General features: G+C 50.8%; 1 protein-coding gene across 2 annotated transcripts in view; it reads right to left on the minus strand.

Moving 5' to 3' along the window:
• Positions 1-16,544, minus strand: part of ALX4 (ALX homeobox 4) — a 40,185-nt gene extending 23,641 nt beyond the window's left edge. The window contains exon 1 of one of the 2 annotated variants that reach the window (XM_051621248.1): positions 16,145-16,544. In XM_051621248.1, coding sequence (XP_051477208.1) covers positions 16,145-16,544 — 400 coding nt within the window. Of the gene's footprint in view, positions 1-11,127; positions 11,187-16,144 lie in introns of those variants that run through there. The other variant, XM_051621249.1, reaches the window with a different exon arrangement.
• Between the last annotated feature and the right edge of the window lie 1,986 nt (positions 16,545-18,530).

The raw sequence follows: 18,530 nt of genomic DNA on the forward strand, positions 1-18,530 counted from the left end.
AGAAGGGGGATTTCATGTCACTTGAGGAGTACTTCACCCTGACATGTGTAATTGTCACCAGGGGTGAAAAAGAAATAAGTAGGTTTCCACGAGCGGAGTGAATTTGACCTTTACTTTTTTCTCCACCTCTGTAGTTCCCTTCTCCTCCCAGGCTGCCTGTGCCCACTGAGCCACACTCCCACAGCATCTGCCCCCGCTGCCTGTGCCCTCCAGCCACTCCACCCTGACCACTGGAGTCATCGAGGTCTGAACACTGTCTTTGGTGGTCACTGAATCAGTCCAAGATGTGGATCTCTCACCATCACCTGCAGCACTGAATCCCTGTATAAAGCCACTCTGGGACCAAGCGTTTCTGGGACTGACTGCATGGCTCCAACACCCTGTTCAGGTGTCACCCAGTGGCCTCTGGGTTTCCTGCAGCACTCAGCAAGCCACATCAGAGGGGTCACACATGAATGCCTGAGCCACAAGGGCCTGGTGGGATGAACACTGATATTGCTCATGTTGTACAGATGGCAAACTGAGGCAGACACCCACCAAGTACAGAACAACTGCTCTGAGATACCTAAGCCTGAGTTTTAAAATGTACTTAGTATTGTCTAATATTTTTGCACCTTGGAGATAAAGATCCTTTTGGCCTCACTATGCTTCTCACATGCCCTAAACAATGCAATACCTTGGTCTCTTTGCCATCCAGTCCTAAGCCCCTATTCAGTCTGACACACAACACACTCCCCAGCCTTCAGACCATTCTTCCACATCCAGGCTTCTTATCCCAGCCTTCTGCTGCCTCCCCAGATACAGCTTTTCTTGTGTCTATAGTTACATTGAACAGTGTGTTCCCCTACTCTGCCTGGGTCCAAGGAAGGCTGGACCATCTACTAGGGTAAATGGCCACTGCAAGAAGAGAAAGTTCAGACCTGGCTGGATATGTGCCCAGAACATGGGAAATCTGCAGTTTACTTAGGTGTGAAAGTGAAAGCTGTTGCTACTGAGTGAGAACCATGGCTGAGAATCACAGCTCCTTATGGCTTGTTCTTGGACAATTTTTCAGAAGAAAGGCATGAAGCACATTTCCTACCCAAAGCCCAACTCTGCTACAAGTCTGACATCTTGGTCCACAGCACAATACAGCAGAACTTCAGAAAAATTACATTATCATTTTTTTTCTGACATGAAGAAAACAAAACTTAGTTTTAGCTGCATTCTTGGAAACAGCTTAACTCATTCAGATGAACTTAAAAAAAATAGCATTATAAAAACAGCCAGAAGCAAACAACTGCTGTGGGAGCTTTTAGGACAAATCATTAAGTTTTGATTAAGTTAAAAGCAACTGGAGTCATGATTTTGGTAGGAATTGTCCAACACTAGACACAAATAACAGTGACTCTGGTAAAACACTTCCTAACAGAGAACAAAAAAATAATGAACCTTGGAAACAGTGAAGCTTCTGGAGCACCACTTATTCTCAGCAGAACAGGACGATTACATGGATGATGACGATTATGAAAATCAGCTTGGATTAAAAACTGCATCCACATCAGCTAAGCTCATGCCTACTTTTGTGTTTCTTTCCAGTTAACATTGCAGGATGGGATCATATTGACATGAGTGACTTCAAATGTCAAGTAAACATTAGCAAATATTTACAGAAATCATCTTTACAAACTCATGAAAATGAGTATTTGCCGCAGAAATCTACTTTTACCAGTGATGCTCGTCCAGCCAGGGAACAGAGATGACTCTCATCTCATGTGGTTAGTGGTTAGACAGTGGAACAGGCTGCCCAGGGAGGTGGTGGAGTCACCATCCTTGAAAGTGTTTAAAAGACATGTAGATGTAGTGCTTAGTGACATGATTTAAGCACTGAATGGGTAAAATCAGGTTATGGTAGGGGGATTTAGGTTATGATTGGATATGATGACCTTCAAGGTCCCTTCCAACCAGGATGATTCTGTGTGTCCACCATGTACCTACCTGCCACTTACCAGCACAGATCACCTTTCTGCTGCCTACTTCTTGCACCGGTTGACACACACGCACAATCTACCGACCAGGGATTACTCACAAATATCATCCCAGCAACAATCCTGGGGCCCAGACAGACCTCAAAAAAATCATACCTTGCTCCCAGACAATTTGCAAACACAACACAAAGGGCATTCATTCCTCCTGCCTTGTCTCCCAAAACACTCCCTTGGGTGAGTCCTTGTTTTGGGAGATTTCTGATCTACCCGTGGGCATCCATGTGCTGACACAGCCCCTAGCTCAGAAGGGCTCTGCCTAAAAAAGACACTACCCCCACTCCAGTGCCAGAACCAGAGCTTTGGTGTGGAAAGTTTACCTTTTCTAGCAAACCAGGTTGCTTTTGCCTTCCTTTTCCTCTCACACTAGACTTCCTGCATGCTGTCTTCTTGGATTTACTATCTCACCATAGATTTGAGTCATGATTTTGCAGACTACATGAGAGGCAAACATGCCTGTATGGGAACGTGTGATTTCTGCTGCAATTAATTTTGTTCAGAAGGTTCTGAGGAGAAGAAATACAGTCAGACATAAGTTATGGGGCTCCAAACTACAAAATTCCTTCAGGGAACACAGTTACGAAGCTGTAGCTTTCAACAAGCCAGGATTTTAGAGCCAAAGTTTTGGTGAAACTGTGAAAGCTCTCCATCTCAAGGAAGGGGTCAAAGAGCCCCTGTGCTGTGCCTGCGAGTACCAAAGCTTGCCCAGAGTGAGGGACTCTCTGAGTATCCACAGCTCATGTCCTCTGTTTTCCAAAGCAAAGATGCAGCTTCCTAAACTAGCTAAAATCATACTATTCTTCCCCACTGACACCTCCTACAGCTGACAAGGCTGAGGCTTATAGACAGGGATAGTATGACTGCTGTACAGTCCAGTTTGCTTCAAACTGTGGTACATACTGGCATAAAGAACCTAAATTACCAAAAAATAAAGAACCCTTTTGTAAAATATCTTCCAGCTGAGAGGGATGGGGGATGTGTGTGTGTGTAACTTTGTCAAGAACACGATGTGACATAAACAGAAAAAAAACCTTTGGTGCTCCATCTCCTGTCAGTAGGTGGACTGTGATGCTCAGATACTACAGTAAGAATCTCTGTAGATTATTACCAGCCCAGGACAGTCTGGAAACCAGTGTGTCATCTCTTTATTTAATGGGTCATGGCCCTTGGAGAAAGCTCTGCCAAGAGAGCTGGGAGCTGTGGAGCAGAACCTGGGGAAGGGGTGGCCTGGCTCAACATCCCTTTGTGCAGGACACAAGGAGGCAAGGAGCAGGCAGGGACAGTCCTGCTGGGCTCAGCCATGGTGCTGTGCTGCTACCACCACCATGCTGCTGGGTCCCCTGCTTATCCCTGACCAGCGCTCCAGGCATACCCAGCCTGCTCTGGGTTGTGCTTCGAGCGGTCTTCAGTTCCTTCATCTGCTAGCAGGTTTCATCTGCTTGCCCGTGCTCACATTGCTGTCAGTACTTCTGGCACAGGACTGAGCAAGAGGGAACAGCTTCATGCGCCACCACCAGGCACCCCTGCAAAACTCTGCCTCCTGCCAGCAGAATCCAGACCTATGGACCTGCTTCATCTCAGACATACAGGGAGGAACCAATTCAGCTATGTACATACTTGTATTGCTTTTTTCTGTGAGGCCGTTTTCATAGAGCCAGCTCAAGCTGACTCTGCTGTCACTGGGATGCCACTGCAGGCTTTCAGCTGCTGCTCCCTTCCCTTTTGACCCCCTGAGAAGTTCTCGGCAAAGTTTTAATGAAGCCTGTGGGTTAAAAAAGGCCATTCCCCTTTTTTCCCCAGGTGGAGAACTAACTTCTGTCAGAATCAACATCCACAGCAGTATTCTTGGCCTTTAGGACCTTCTCAGTTCCCTTCATATCTTCTCCTGGGCCAGGACCCACTGGCCTCTCATGTTTTAGTGCCTGTACGTGGTCACTGCTACAAACCATGGTTCATCTGCTTTGAGATCCTGACTCTCCAACTCCATAGGATGTGGGATCAGCCAGGTGTCTACACATAAGCCTACATCAGAGAACATGCTTGTTGCCTGAGGTGATACTCACATTTGTATTTCTCTAGACAAACTCGAACTGTCCTACTTGGATTTTGCAGGTAGGCCAGACCGGTGCATACCACATGGCCCCAATTTACTCACTTCTCGCAAAGATTGTGCTATGTTTCCTGACTAATGTCTGAAAAGGAGAACTGGGATCAGGCTGCACTTTCCCTTTAATGGCTTCCCTGAAAGTCATTAAAATCAACAGAATAAACAAAGGGCTGGATGAGTCCTAGTCCTGTTGTTAGTGAAGTACCTGGGGGAGTGATTTGTTTGCCCCCTCATAGGTTGCTGGTGCCATGCAAGACACAATAAGCTCTCTCAGATACTGACATGGGACAGCCAGATACCAAAGCTTTGAGGAGCAGCACTAGGAGACCAAGCAGTGTGAATGGGAGCAAGCATCATGCAGTTGACTCAATGCCTCCTTGCAGCACCAGTCAAGCTTCCCCTATCCAGCCTCCATAGGATGCTGGGTACCTCCTATTGCATTTACTAGCATCTAACCAACCTGCTGAAATAATTTTAGCCTCAAAGCCTCTGCCTTCTTGCAAGTTCTTCATGTCTAGGTCCCCAAATATGGTGAAAAATTCGTCCTGTAGAAACTTGGTTGCAATGACAGCCTCTTGGTTCCTTTTTGGGTAAGCTTCAGGTCATTTTCTAAAGAAATCCATAGCTACCAATAAATATTGTCTGGCAGATTCCATCTCAGGCAAAAGCCCAACAACATCAACAGCAATGAATTGCTGTAAAGTCCCCAGGACACACTGCTCAGTAGGGCTTCTCCTCATCTTTGGGGACCCGCTTTTGAAATACAACCCATACAAGATCATCACATTTCCTGTATTTATTTTCCATCATCTGTTTGCATTTTCCTGAAAACCAATTGTCTGTTGGCTTGACAAAGAATTTTTCGACCTCAAGATGTCCAATGGTTTAGACATGATAATGAAACCTCAGAACCTCCTTTTTGAATGTTTTGGGTGTAATGAGCTCTCATGAATACTCATCACCCATTGTTTTATTTCCTCATCTCCTATACAACATTTCATCTCTAAGTTCCAAGCCTTCTCACTATGATCAGAGACCTTTTGCCTTGCTGCTCTGCATCGAGTCTATACTCCAAAACAGACACAGTTGCTAAACGGAATTTTTTTTTTTTTCAATCACACTTCATTTTGATGCTGGAGCCTTTTTCAGGGATGCTTTTAGCTCCTTGAACTCAGCTCTTGCAAGCCGGCATCTACTAGATGAAGCAGGAATGTTTTCATTCCTGCAAACTGTGAAAGAAAGGAGAGGAAAAAATAAAAAGGATGCAGTCCTGCTGAGGGAGGTGTCTGCCCCAAAAAAGGTTTTTGAACAAGGTGTTGACAGAACTAGCCTTTGGTGACTTTGGTCTCATCTCAGTGTTGTTCTCACCCCACAGCCACCTCCAGCTGTGTGCAGCAGAAACCGTCTCAGCTCTGAAAATGCCCGGCTGCCCTCCTCCACCCACTGAAGAAAGCTTTCCCTGCTCACAGGAAGCATGTGGAGCTTTTGTAATCCTGGCAAGTCCACAGCCTTGGTCTACTGAGCCTCCAGCAGCAGGATCAGTGCCCCGCAAGGGCAGGCAGGCTGGCAGTGCCCTCCTCCCTTCCATCTCCTGGAGGAAGCACTGCCCCTTGGCGCTGGCTGAGCATTTGCCCAGGCTGCATTATGCCTCTTCTCAACAGGTCACCTCACCCTGCAATCAGTTGCAGATTGGTGGCCTTGAGTTCATGACAGCTTGCCTGTGAAACATTACCAGTTCCTGTTAAAGAGTTTGCCATACGCCAGTTTATCCTCAGCTCTAGTGGAGGGGTTGGCTGGCTGGCCACACAGCACCTGCTCTGATGGTCTCTTGAGTGAGGGCTGCCTCACACGAGCGGCAGGAGACCCACACCGGGGTTTGCTGTGGACTTGTCCTAACACAAAAGCCATTTCCACCACCAGATATCCACAGTAGAAATCAAAATGAACCTAGTAAGGCTCATCCCAGATATTATCTATTAATGGTGAGGTACATACATCGTTTGATTAGCATAGTACACAGCAAAGCTCTTGCTGGCCTTTTTTTCTAACCAGGACAACAGATGAGGTCCAGGGGCTGGCTGCAAACTCAAAGACACAGCTTGGGGGCCTGCCCACAGAGACAGGCACCACAAACCAACTGCCCAAATATCCTTCTCTCACATGAGCCATGTTTTTAAAGGAAAACACTGCAGGCTGAGAGCCCTTCTGCTTACTGGCCAAATACCAACCAGAGTGATGTAGATGCCGAGTGTTAGTTCATCTCCTACCTTGTCTATGCTGAGCATTTTCCTGCATCCCCGTGGTTCAGTCTCTCAGAAGTATTTCTCCCCAGCAAGGACACTTTACCCAGTCCCTGCCTTCCCTTGTTACCTATGGGTTGACTACATTTTGGACTGTCCCAGCGTCTCCTTCTCTGTATAGTTTCAATTAGCAACTGCAGTACCTGAAGGAGCATCTGCGATGCCTATAACTTACATGTGATAACCCCCCTCTTGCTGCTCAGTTTCCCCTGCAGCCCTCCCTCTGAAGTGGACCTGTGCCAAATGGAGGCAAATAGGTTACTCAACCAAGAACATTTTTTTGCCACCAAGTCCAAGGACAAGGTGATTTCCAGTGAAACTGGCCACAAAAGTACCCTTCCTAAAAGCAAACTAATTGAAGGCTACAAGAGAAAAGCAGGGTTCTCTGAACACCAACTTAATATCCAGCCCTGGGCACCACAGAGCCTGGCTACAGCCACAACTCTAACTTAAAACCTGTATCACCCAGCTTCACATGTGCAGCTTCAGGTTCCTCTGTTTCCTGAACTGAGTTTGGGCCTTTCAGTAGATTTTGATGAGGCTCTGTCCTGACTAGCCATGTATTTACAATAACTCTCTGTGTGGATATTTCTCCTCCCCATCAGAGCCACACTTAACTGAGCTGCTGCACTCATGTTTGATGTTGCAGCCAATCCCCCATTGCTTTCTATCCTACATAAACCCTTTTTCTAGTAGCTTGAAGTGGTATTAACTGGAGGGAAATACTCTTCTCTCCAACACAGGACCTTATACCTATACAAAGCAGCCAGCTTCCCTCTTTTCCAGTAGCAGCTTTCCAACTTCACTTCAAGGGCCGAAATGCAATATTTAAGCTCCACCATAAATCTCACAGCTTCATGGAGTGTTTCTGGCCTCCTGCACAATCTGCCTAAGAGTCTAGCAATTGGTCCATCGGCTATTTATCTTGGAAGTTCTCACTGGCAACTGGAGATGTGAGAAACACAAAAAGTCTGCAGGTCCTCTGCCAATTTAGGTGGGTCTCTTCTTCTTCTTGCCTTCTAGCCTTTGGCTGCTTCCTGTCTAGCTCAGACTGATATCTGGCTCCAATCTGCTTATGGAGGTTCAGACCAAATCTTGATAAGCCAAGTTATGTCTATAACACGGTGCTTTTCAGCTCTTAGGTATGGGTCCTTGCCACAGCTGTGCTCCTGACTTAGCTCCAGGTTGAGGTCTGGGCATGCACCATCCCAGGAAAGGCTGGAAAAGAATGACACAGTGCTCTAAAAGGTCTCACAGCATCCCAAACTGGAGACCAGCTCCGCAGTCCAGGCTATGGAGTGTACCCCTGCCTGCATGTTTGACCTCAGGCTCTTTGCTGTGAACAAGTGCAGCAGAGAAAAAGCTCTGTCTAGCTCCTCTTTCCAGCCAGCCATGTGGTGGGAAGAGACATGCATCAAGCTTCCATGGGGACCTTTCTTGAGTGGCATTGCTGGGGCTGGAAAAACCTAATGCTGTGGGCTTCCCTGTGCTTGTGTTACAGAGCACACACACTGAAAATGCTCGGTCCTACAGGTGACCCAAGCCCCCTACCTGGCAGACCCAACAGCCTGACATCAATTCCATACCCAGTGGGCTGGTATCCTGGTTTTCCTTTGTTTTCCTTTTTGAGATGGTTTACTGTTCTTTCAGTAACCTTGCCGTGGCTCAGGCCTCCTATTCAGTTTCAGGCTGAAAAACATCTTCACATTTCCCTTGTTTTGTGAAACATCTTCTGGGAGATGTCACATACATTCCTCAGCACCTCACAGAGTCAGGGTCTTGCAGCTGCACCTTTTCATTTCTCTGTGTACTGTCCCAGCACAGAGTCATCCTCTGTTTTCCACCTTTTCTGGGAAAATTCTCGATATTGCAACGTTCACAACTTTGTTTCCTTTTGATTTGACGCTGGTGTAAATTCCTTTCACTTTCCACCCCTCCTGAATAGGTTACATGTCTGCAAACATCTTTGTTATCTAATCCTTCTTACATCAAAAGAATTAATACAGTTCCTTGTTTCCTGCTTTGGCTTTTTTTGGTTTTTACCACTCCTGGATGAAGCAGGCAGCCAATATCCGAAGTCCTAAGGAGGCAGTTTCCACTACAGGGAGGAACTGATGAGACCCAAGGTATTTATTTTATCCAGCAATATTTGCACACAAAGGCCCATCTCCCTAAACATGGTAGCAGTCAGATAGGAGTCATATTGAGAAATCACTGGCTAAAAGCCCACTAGCAGAGCAGCTAATGAGTGCAGTGCTTGCTAATAAAGAATATATTTAGAAATAATACTCATTCAACCATCTGTTTCCAGCAAGCAGACTAACTGCATCAGGATAAACCCTTAAACCACATCTTCACACCCCACCCCCCTGCCCCCCCCCAAAAAAAAATAATAAAAAATCAGATTTAAATTGTCATTTAAGTGCTGAGTAACGCAACACAATGGTCTTCAATCAGTACAGATAAGGACAGACATACTGGCTTGTTATGGCTAAATCCTGCTGGGACCAGAAGCTACTAAATGTTGAATCAGAGCTCTTCTCAATGGAGAGATAAAGAATTTAATGCTGGTGGATTCATACTTGTACAGTCCATAAAATCACCTTCCATAATAGTAGTGAGTCTGCCACAGCTCATCATCCCTCCAAGATATCTCTTCTTCTTCCCCTGTGTCTTCTCTTTCTACTGTTCCTTGCTCCCTCCATCTCCCTCCCCTATTCTTCATTGACTCCTCTCTATTTGATTAAAAAATAGTCTTAGAATTACTGTGGTGATCACAATTGCTCTTCACATCATGCCTACTTACTTCTGTGACAGTCAAAATATGAAGATGATGTGCAAGTATGAATGAAAACATGACCATGCAGAATCACCAGGATGTGTCATAGCATTGATTCATCTGAACTTACAGAGAAAATAAAGTGGAGGTAATTTATTTAATATATGTAAGCAGCTTTCCTCCTTTACTTATGAGCTTTCATGTACAAGTTGAGGCAGCTGAGAGACATGTAACTATGGTAAATTACTCTAATGCTTTATTCATATGAAATGTTCCCACCCATCTCTCTGTAAATGATTCTCAAGTCACAAGGGTCCTATGTTAGCTGTGTTACTGCTCAGGCTTCTCCTAATCCAGAACTCTTCCTTTTGAAAATCCATCTACATGAAGATACTAAACGTACACTTGCCAAGCTGATTAACAGTTCAGATGGGATTACTTTTTTTTTTTTTTTTTCCCAAATGTGTAAAGAGTAATACCTCAGAAGCAAATTACTCTTGGTATTTTCCAAAAAGCAGTGACCAACCCGTATCTTGTTTTGACCAACATTGGTTGCACTGATCACACTGATCAGTTGCTTTTTAAAGATGAGACCATTCATTTGTGTTGACAGGTTGAGTCTTTTTATGTACTGAGAGACCTGAACACATGAGAACACACTGGTTGCTACAGATTCTTGCACCGACTAAGGACCTGGCCTTCAGGAAACCTGAGTTCAGTCCCCTCCAACAACAAACACTGGACTTCTACACCATGAGTTTTCCATCTCTGGCAGTGGGCTCCTTCTTCAGCCTGCTGAGAGCCTCCTTCTGCCAGAGCCACGGCCCTGAGGTGATCTGACTGATGCCACTGAGTGGCGACAGCTTGACCTTGCACAAGCCACTCGCAGGTTCCGAGCCTCAGTTTTTCCCACAGCAAAATGGGAAGCAAATCTCTTACTGCCACAGAATGCATCACACTTTCTACCCGAGACATAGAGCTACCAAACACCCGGAGCAAGACTTAAGAACTCCAAGGAGTGAAATTGGCTAAAAAGCCAGGAACCAGGGCGACCAAACGGACAGGGCTGTGGCTGGAGATGTCCTTTAGCAACAGACCTTAGCTCCGAGCCTCCCAGACACCACCTCCCTCTTACAAGAGAAATTCATTCTGGGTTTGAACGAAGGGCTTGGAAAAGGAATAAATCTTCAAGATCTGAGGGACTCAAGTCTGCACATTAGCTCCCCTTAAACCCTGAGTGCATTTAACTTGGGAGGTTTGAAACCACAGCCAAAGAAATCTCTTTTGATTCACAACTTGTTTTGAGCAGTCACCCATAAAGCAGCCAGTGAATCACTCCAGCCAGTTAGTCATGCAACCACACCGAATGTACACTCCAAAGGCAGCACAAAATAAACAGCCTGCAGCTCCAGATAACGCACACACACAGCTCATTTGCGCTATCTGGCATCAGCATATATTGTTAATAGCACTCCTACACCAAACCCTTAGGAAAAGACGCACTCCGTAAGCATCTCCAAATCTCGCTCCCCATCAGTATTTCTCTCGTCTGCTTCGCACTCTGTCGCTTTCAAAACAATTAAGAGCAGTAAAAGTTTTAAGACTTTCTCTGTCTCCGCACCCTTGTTGCTAGGAATGTCCTGTGGGGTTACAAGCGTGCGCTGCACGAGTGGAGGGCTAAAGCGGAGTTAATCCCGATCAGCAGCGGACAAATCGAAAATAAACAGCTCTAGTGAGAAAAGAAATCTTCCTGCAAGGAGGGAGCGGCAGGAATACAGGGGGAGCGAGGCTCAGGAATCCTATAAAAGCCTCCCAGCCAGATCTACAGTCCAAGTCCTGAGAAACACACAAAACATCTTTGGAAAGAGCCGCGAACGAATCTTCCTGCGCAGCCGGGGTAAGGAGCGTGAGCCCTACCTTCGCGTCCTGAGGAAATCCCGCAGCTTCCCGCGGAGGAGATCCCGCACCTCCGAGTGTCTGTTCAAACACAGGCTTAGCTAAACTCCTGGCAAGAGCTCCCTCCCCTCCCTGGGAGGGTGCCGGAGCCCTTGAATGGCAGATCTGCGGGCCCTATTGTGGAAAAGAGAGGGCGATTGCCAGGGCGGCGTCAGCAGCACGCCGGGGGCCGGCGGCCGAGCCTCTCTGGGCAGCCAGCCCTGCAGCCCCCGGGAAGGGGCCGGCCCTGCCGCTCGGCTGGGCTCCCCTCCACCTCACCTCACCTCCCCGCCCTCGCTGCCTCCGCTCGCTGCTGCCCGCCGGGGCCCGGCCTCCCTTCCCCCGCTTCCCGCTCGCGCCTCCCTCCCGCACACTTCTCCGGTTTATAGTCTCCTGTTGCTCCCCGGGAACCAGGGCAGCAGCTTCTCCTAGCCTCCGGCTCCCGCACCTCTCCCTGCCGGGGTGCGGAAGGAGCCGAGCACATCCCGCCTGCGTCCCCGCCGGCGCTTTTATCCGAGGGAAGGAGCTGGGGCAGGAGCCGAGGGCCCAGAGCAAAGCTGAGAGGGAAGGGAAGCGGGGACAGGACCACCTTAGCCCGGGATTCCCCTGTCTCCACAGCCCCCTGCACCCCGCGGGCGGGCGAGGGGCAGCGGCCACCGCCCCCCACCCGCTCCTCTTCCGCGAGCCGTGCGGAGCGGTTCCCGCGGAGATGCGCACCGGGACGGGCGGAGGCCCTGGGGGGCCTATCAGCCCCAGACCCCGGGGGGAGGCACGGCATCGCCCGCTGTGGAGGAGCCTTGCAAGAGTCCCGGGGAGAGCAGACGCGCCCGGGTGCCCCTTCCCCCCCGCCCCGGGCTGCGGCTGGAGCTGTGGGAAAGGGGGCGATGCCGCCGGTCCTTCCCGCGAACTCCCAAAGCCTGGAACACCGGCGGGGGCTCGGCGGGGCGCCGCGGGAATTCCCGAGCGTCTGGCAGCGAGCGATCTCTCACGGGAGGCGGAGGGAGGACCGCCAGCGAGCTCGTTCCTGCCCTGCCTGCAGTGCACATTACATTAGAGGGAGGAGGAGAAATGCATTGAAAGTGTCAATTTAAAAAAGCACGCAGCGAGCCTCTGGTTTCTACGGCTGTTGCTTTCTGCACTTCTGGTAATAACGCACTACTTTAGGCTGCGTTTTTTATTTGCTCGCTAAATAAAATAAATGGTCATTATTTGCATAACCCTGCACTTTAAGAATTTCCTCTTAGAAATTCCTGTCAGAGAAGGCGCGTTTCCTTTCTTCTGTTTCCTCTGAGCAAACATCTCCATCACATTCGCCTTCACTCCCGAAAGTACTTTTTTTCCACCCCGTATTTCTAGACATCAATATAGGTGTTTTTTTGTGTATAAAGCTATATGCGTACCTATGTTTCAAGACATGTAACTTACCTCAACTCCACGCAGTAGACATAGCAAGTCAGATGACTACAGCACATAAATAATTCGAAAGCTTTCCCCCCTCCTAAGCCAAGATATATAACCCGTTCTGAGGCCTTTTATTAAGATTTCAGGTCTAATTGCCAGTGTCGGTTTGCGGGATAACCCATACCCCTATTTACGGCGAGGAGAGTTGGGGAAACCGTGCCCGCACACCGGCCCGTCGGCAGCGCGCAGGCAGGGGGCGAGCGGCGCGGAGTCCTGCCGGGACTCCCCCAGGACCGGCTGGCAGCCTCCGTTCTGCGGGGAGCCCGGCTCGGAGCCAGGGCCGCCCGGTGCCACCGGCCGTGCCAGCAGCAGGGCTGGAAGCGCTTCGGTGTCTGCTGCTCGTGTCCTCCGTGTATTTACGGCCGCAACTTTCCCTGTCCTATATTTATCCGTACAATGCAGTTGGAAGGGCTTAGATCTGGAAATAGAAGCCGAGAGCGATACATGGCAGGCACGGTCTTTTTATAACTCGAAGCGATTTGTTTAGTAAAGGATTAAAATAAATAAAATAAAAAATAAAGGTTTGGAAGGGAGGAGGGGGGGGGGGGGGGAGGTGGGACACGGCAGCCGGTCCCGCCGGCCCCCAGAGCAGCTTCGGGCGCGGGGGGTGCAGCCAGCCGCCCGAGCGCTGCCTGCGCCCGAGCATGCCGGTTTGTCCGCATCGAGGCTTCTTGGCGGCTTTTTTTCCTCTTTTTCTGGGGGAGGTGGTGTTTTTGTAAATTAGGGACTTACAGGCACGGCATTCCGCCACCCTAGCATCCTTCTAAGGCCCGGGCAACCGGGAACGCGGGGAAGGCAGCAGTCCCCGCCGTCGCCGCGCTCCCTCCCCGCCTGCACAATGGTCCAGGCAGAACCGGAGCCAGGCAGAACCAGCACCAGAGCGGCAGCGGAGTCTCGGCGAGAAGCAGCAGAGCAGCCGCCCGATCCCCGGCTTCCTGAGCAAACAACCCCCTCCTGCAGTTTTCGCCACCCGTCTTGCATCCCGCCTGCGCGTTAGCCGGCGGAGTTTGCATCCGCTGCGGAGAAAGAGAAGGGCTCTCTCTTCCCCAGCTCTCACCCACGCCGAGGGGATTTACCGCGGCTCAGTAATTTCCCGGACCTTTAGCCGGGCGTGGGCATTCCCAGAGCGTGGGTTTAGCCATTTGGGAGAAGACGGAGAGGCGCTTACGGGTGCTGCTGTAGCTCTGCGAAACCCCTATCTGGCTGTTATTAGCGAGTCTCTCTCCTCAATCATTAGCCGTTATTATTATTGCTATTAATTATCTTCGCGGATCCATGTGTCTCTTATTACTGCCTATCACCCCTCGCCACATCACAAGGGGCACGCAAGGAGCGCGGGCCTGAGCCGAGCCGAGCCAGGCCAGGCCAGGCCAGGCCAGCCCAGCCGCTCTTCGGCGAGAGGCTCCCACTGAAGTTAAGCCCGAAGCCACGCTTGAAAATAGGTTAGGGGGGACTCCAGCAACGTTAATGAGAGTGATGGACTCGTGTGGCTCTACCAGGGGTTGTAATATGTCATCACAGGCTAAGCCGGCTGCTTTGGCTTTGCAACCTACAAAAAAACAAGAGAGCCGGTTAGCAGGGAGAGGATGGCAGGGCGGGGCGGCCGGGAAGGCACCGGGGACTCTCCAGAGCTCCCACTTCGCCTGGCAAGAGTGAGTTTCTTCCGGCGACAAGGCTACCGTGCCCTTTCCGTGGGTCCCGGCCTGGCCCCAGCAGGCTTCCGCGGGTGCGGAGCGGGCCTTGGCGCCTGCGTGGGGTTGTCCGCCCACGGGGAAGGGGCAGGGGAAGAGAGGGAGCAGGAGAGAGGGAGAAAACCACAGCTTAAGCCTCGGGGAGAACAACCGCGAAAGCAGCCCCCCAGCCAGAGCCCTCCTGCCTCTCCGCAGCCCGGCGGGGACATCCCCGCTGGAGACAGGTTGTGCCGCCCGGGTACGGGCCTGCGTAGCCGTGCGGGCCGGGCCAAGAACAGAGTGCGGTCCGAGGTGGAGTACGGGACCGAGCCCTGCTTGGTCCAGCCGGTGGCGGGCAGGCGGGCGAGCACAGGGCCGCCGGTCTCTGCCTGCGGCTCCTGGGGATGGTTGCCTGGCGAGGAGCTAAGGCCCTTTCCCGGAGAGGGACACCCGGTCCTGGAAAGGTTCGGGACGCCTTGGCTGCACGCAGGGGGTGGGGAACAGCACCTGAACGCGGCTCGGCACGGCGGGGTTTGGGAGGTGGGCAGGAGGAAAGCTTCTCTGCCTCTTTTGAAGTCTAGAGATGGAGGAAAGGGAAATTAAAGAGGGCAAAGAGTACCCAAAACGATGGTGAGAGCCTAGAGGTGGAATTGCCGGCCTGACCCAAACCTCTCCCGGCTTCTCCACGCCCCCGTCCCGCAGTAGCTGCCCGTCTTAGAGGCAGCCTGGAGACCCCGGTACGGCCCCGTCGCTGTTCCTGCCCGGCGGGGTCACGGTGGACCGGCGCATCGAGGATGGGGATACGGCCGCCCCCCGTCCGTGGCGACGCGCTGAACCCAGGCCGGGGCAGCCCCTCTTTGCCCCACAGACATAATCGAGAAGGAGAGATTTAATTTCCACTTTCCCTCCGAAAAAAAAGGGGGTTATTTCTTTGGTTGTTGTTTTTTTGTTGTTGTTGTTGCTTTGGAGCGATTTTTTTTTTTTTTTGAGGAGTGGGATGGGGTTTTCTTATGTTGTTTGTTTGTGGTTTGGTTTTAGTTTCGGGGGTTTGGTTTGTGTTTTTTGTCTGTTTGCTAGTTTTTATTATTATTATTATTATTCTTTTCCCTAATCGCCCAAATGCAGAGGAAACCTCCCCGAAGAAGCCTTTCAAACGCACGCTCAGAAACGGAGTGAGAACCGACCCCGTTCCAGGCTGTCCTGCCGAGCGCCAGGGCAAGGGAGTGTCTTAATTGTCGCTAATGACCCCCGGATAGGATTCAAGTGGGTTATCTGCAGCCGAGCAGAAATCAATTAGGGGAGTGGCTATTAGGGGAGAAAGGGAGAGACAGGAAAGTGAGACTGCTACAGAGGAAAGTGGACATTTCAGTGAAATTTCCTAGAAATTCTCCTTCTGGAAGATAGTCTCGGTACAGAATATTTTGTGCAGCCCACTCTTTCTTTCTGTTTCTGTCCCCGTTTACTGCCGTTTTCCCTGCACTGCTCCGCAGCTAAAGCTCTTCGGGAGCGCATCGGTCCCGCTCAAAAATTACGATTACAATCCCCGCAAAGCGGGACAGGGCGGGAGCACGGCTTCCCGCAGACAACACAGGCTCCAGACCCGGCTGGGAAGAAAGATATTCGGGGCCCACAGCGGCCCGCAGCCCCGCTCTGCGGCGGGATGAGGCTGTCCGCGGGCGCGCTGCGCTCCGCCACCGCGGCCGACGGGGCTGCTCGGCGCGCAGAAGCCGGCAAGGTCTCCTTGACCCTGGGAAGACTTGTCCCGCCTGGCAGCCGTCCCCTCGCTGTCCCGACAGGCCCTTTTCAGCCCCGGGCGTCTCTCTCCTGTTTCCCCCCCGCATTTCTCCCGCCGCTCGCCAAGGACTCACCGTAACAGGAGACCTGCAAAGCTCCGTTGTGGCTGCTGTTCTCTTGCAGTTTGAGGTTGCTCTCCGGGGGGGTTTTGCAGGGGCCTCGCTGCATATAGAGGTGCGGCGGCTGCTGCTGCTGCGGAGGGTATTTGTTAAAGGAGGCTGGAGCCCCAGCAGAGCCGGGAGGCTGCACGCTGCCATCCAGGGACTGACATTCCTGCTGGCTGTAGCGACTCCGGCACTTAGTGCTGCTGTCACCAAAGCCTTGTCCTTTGCTGGCCAGGAAAGTGGGGCTGAACTTGTCACTTGCTTGAAATGCCCTAAAAGGCGAGGAGCCTTCTGTGCCCTGGGAGGCTGCGTTGTAGTAGGAATCCATGGCAGCCGGATCACAATAAGAAACACAAGTATCAGCATTCATTCCTAAAATTAAAAGGCCCGAGTGTCCTTAATGCGCTTGGAGGGGCACCAGGAACCTCTTTCTCTCTCCCTCTCGCATGCACACACACACTCACAGCTGGGCCAGGGAGCTCTAAGGGGATTCAGATGTTCCTGAAAGCTGACCAGATCTCCAAACCCCCTTAAGATTTCGCACAGTAAAAGGGGTCTTTTTCTTTCCCTCCCTCCCTCTCTCTCTCTCTCTCTCTCTCACACACACACACACACACACACACACTTGCCCTCCGTCTCTCCCTCCAAACTATCTACACTCTAAAGAGGCTCTTTTCCGGACTTTCCCCCCCACACACAGGGGAAAAAAAAAAAAAAGAAAAAGAAAAAGAGAGACCTCTCCCCCAATTAATATGTAGATGATGACAGTGGAGGGGAGGGGGCCCAGGAAGGGGGGTGTGTGTATGTGTATGGGGGTGTGTGGAAGCAGAGGGGGGTGGAGGTCATATTTTTCGTTAAAAAACAAACAAACAAAAACTTTAAATGATTAAAATACAGGAATTCAAACAGATGACAGGAACGCCACGAAGGGATGGGTATGGGATCCGCACAGGCGGAAGCACCGGGGACGATTTAATGGCCATGACATGCTCAGTTCCCTCCGGCCTTATCCATGTCTCACTGGCCCCAGCTGCGGGGACCCCCACCTCCGCGGACCCCCCACCCCCACTTTAAAAGCAATGGGGATTTTCCCAGCAGCTATATGCCTTTAAGCCTCCCCCCCTATTTTAACCCTTTCGGGGCCGACAGCTCTTTCAGTGCTGTCTTGAGCTTTTTGCGACCCCCGGCACGGGTGGTGCCGCCTTAGACCAGCACACCGCCGGGCAGGCCCTCCGCGGCGTCTCGCCGCACGTTCATGATGGTCATTATTTATTTACCTCTAAAACCGTGCTCTCTCCAGGTGTAAAACAACTGGATCAAAAGCGAGAGGGCAGCAGGGAGGGATTTTAACAGCGTCGCCCAGCACACAAAATTGGCTGATGTTTCTGGGACTGCCAGAGGTGAACTTGCAAAGGGACAGAGGCTGTCAGGAGCCCTTTTTGGTTTGAGGGGTCAATTGCAACCCAAAAAGGGCTTAAAATAAATCAATACTCACCTTCCTTCCCCCCCACCCCCCCGTTCCCGTCATTCAACCTGATTCCCCTCCTCCCCTGGTTAACTCCTGCTACCCCTTACACTTACTCTTACCCTGCCTTCCTCCCATCCCCACATCTGGTTTCTATTGCTCTCTTACCTTGAAGTTTTCGGTAATAAAGATATTACGCAAACTAGATCCACAGTTCTTCAGTCAAAAGGAAAGAAAAAGAAAGAAAGAAAGAAAGAAAGAAAGAAAGAAAGAAAGAAAGAAAGAAAGAAAGAAAGAAAGAAAGAAAGAAAGAAAGAAAGAAAGAAAGAAAGAAAGAAAGAAAGAAAGAAAGAAAGAAAGAAAGAAAGAAAGAAAGAAAGAAAGAAAGAAAGAAAGAAAGAAAGAAAGAAAGAAAGAAAGAAAGAAAGAAAGAAAGAGCGAGCTATAGACACAGGGGGGGAAGGAGAAAAAGGGAAGAAAAGAAGGCACTTAACCCCTTCAGGAGCTCGGGCCGCGGTGAAGCCGGCGAGGAGCGGGGGCACTGGCGGCAGCTTTGGGCTCCCAGCGGGCTCTCCCCCACCGGGGCTTGGCCCATGTATCCTCCCTTCTCCCCCCGGCTTCCTCGCGTCCACAGAGGAGCGAGACTCTTGGCTTTCATCTGTGTGTGTGTATCTGGGTGCGCGGGGGGAGCGGGGCGCCGGGGAGGGTGTGCACCCCCAGGGGCCACGGCTCGGGGAGGGGGGCGGCTGGTGGCCGTGGCTGCCCCCGACGGCTTTGCTCCAGGAGCAAAACCAGCACCTCCGTATCCATTAGCTAGGATCTGACAAGAACAGACCCCCCGCCGCCCGTCCCTCTCCCCCCAGATGCAGAAGGGATTTCTAGCGAGGCCGT

Source organism: Apus apus, chromosome 5 (genome assembly GCF_020740795.1).
Source record: "Apus apus isolate bApuApu2 chromosome 5, bApuApu2.pri.cur, whole genome shotgun sequence".
Lineage (NCBI taxonomy): Eukaryota > Metazoa > Chordata > Aves > Apodiformes > Apodidae > Apus > Apus apus.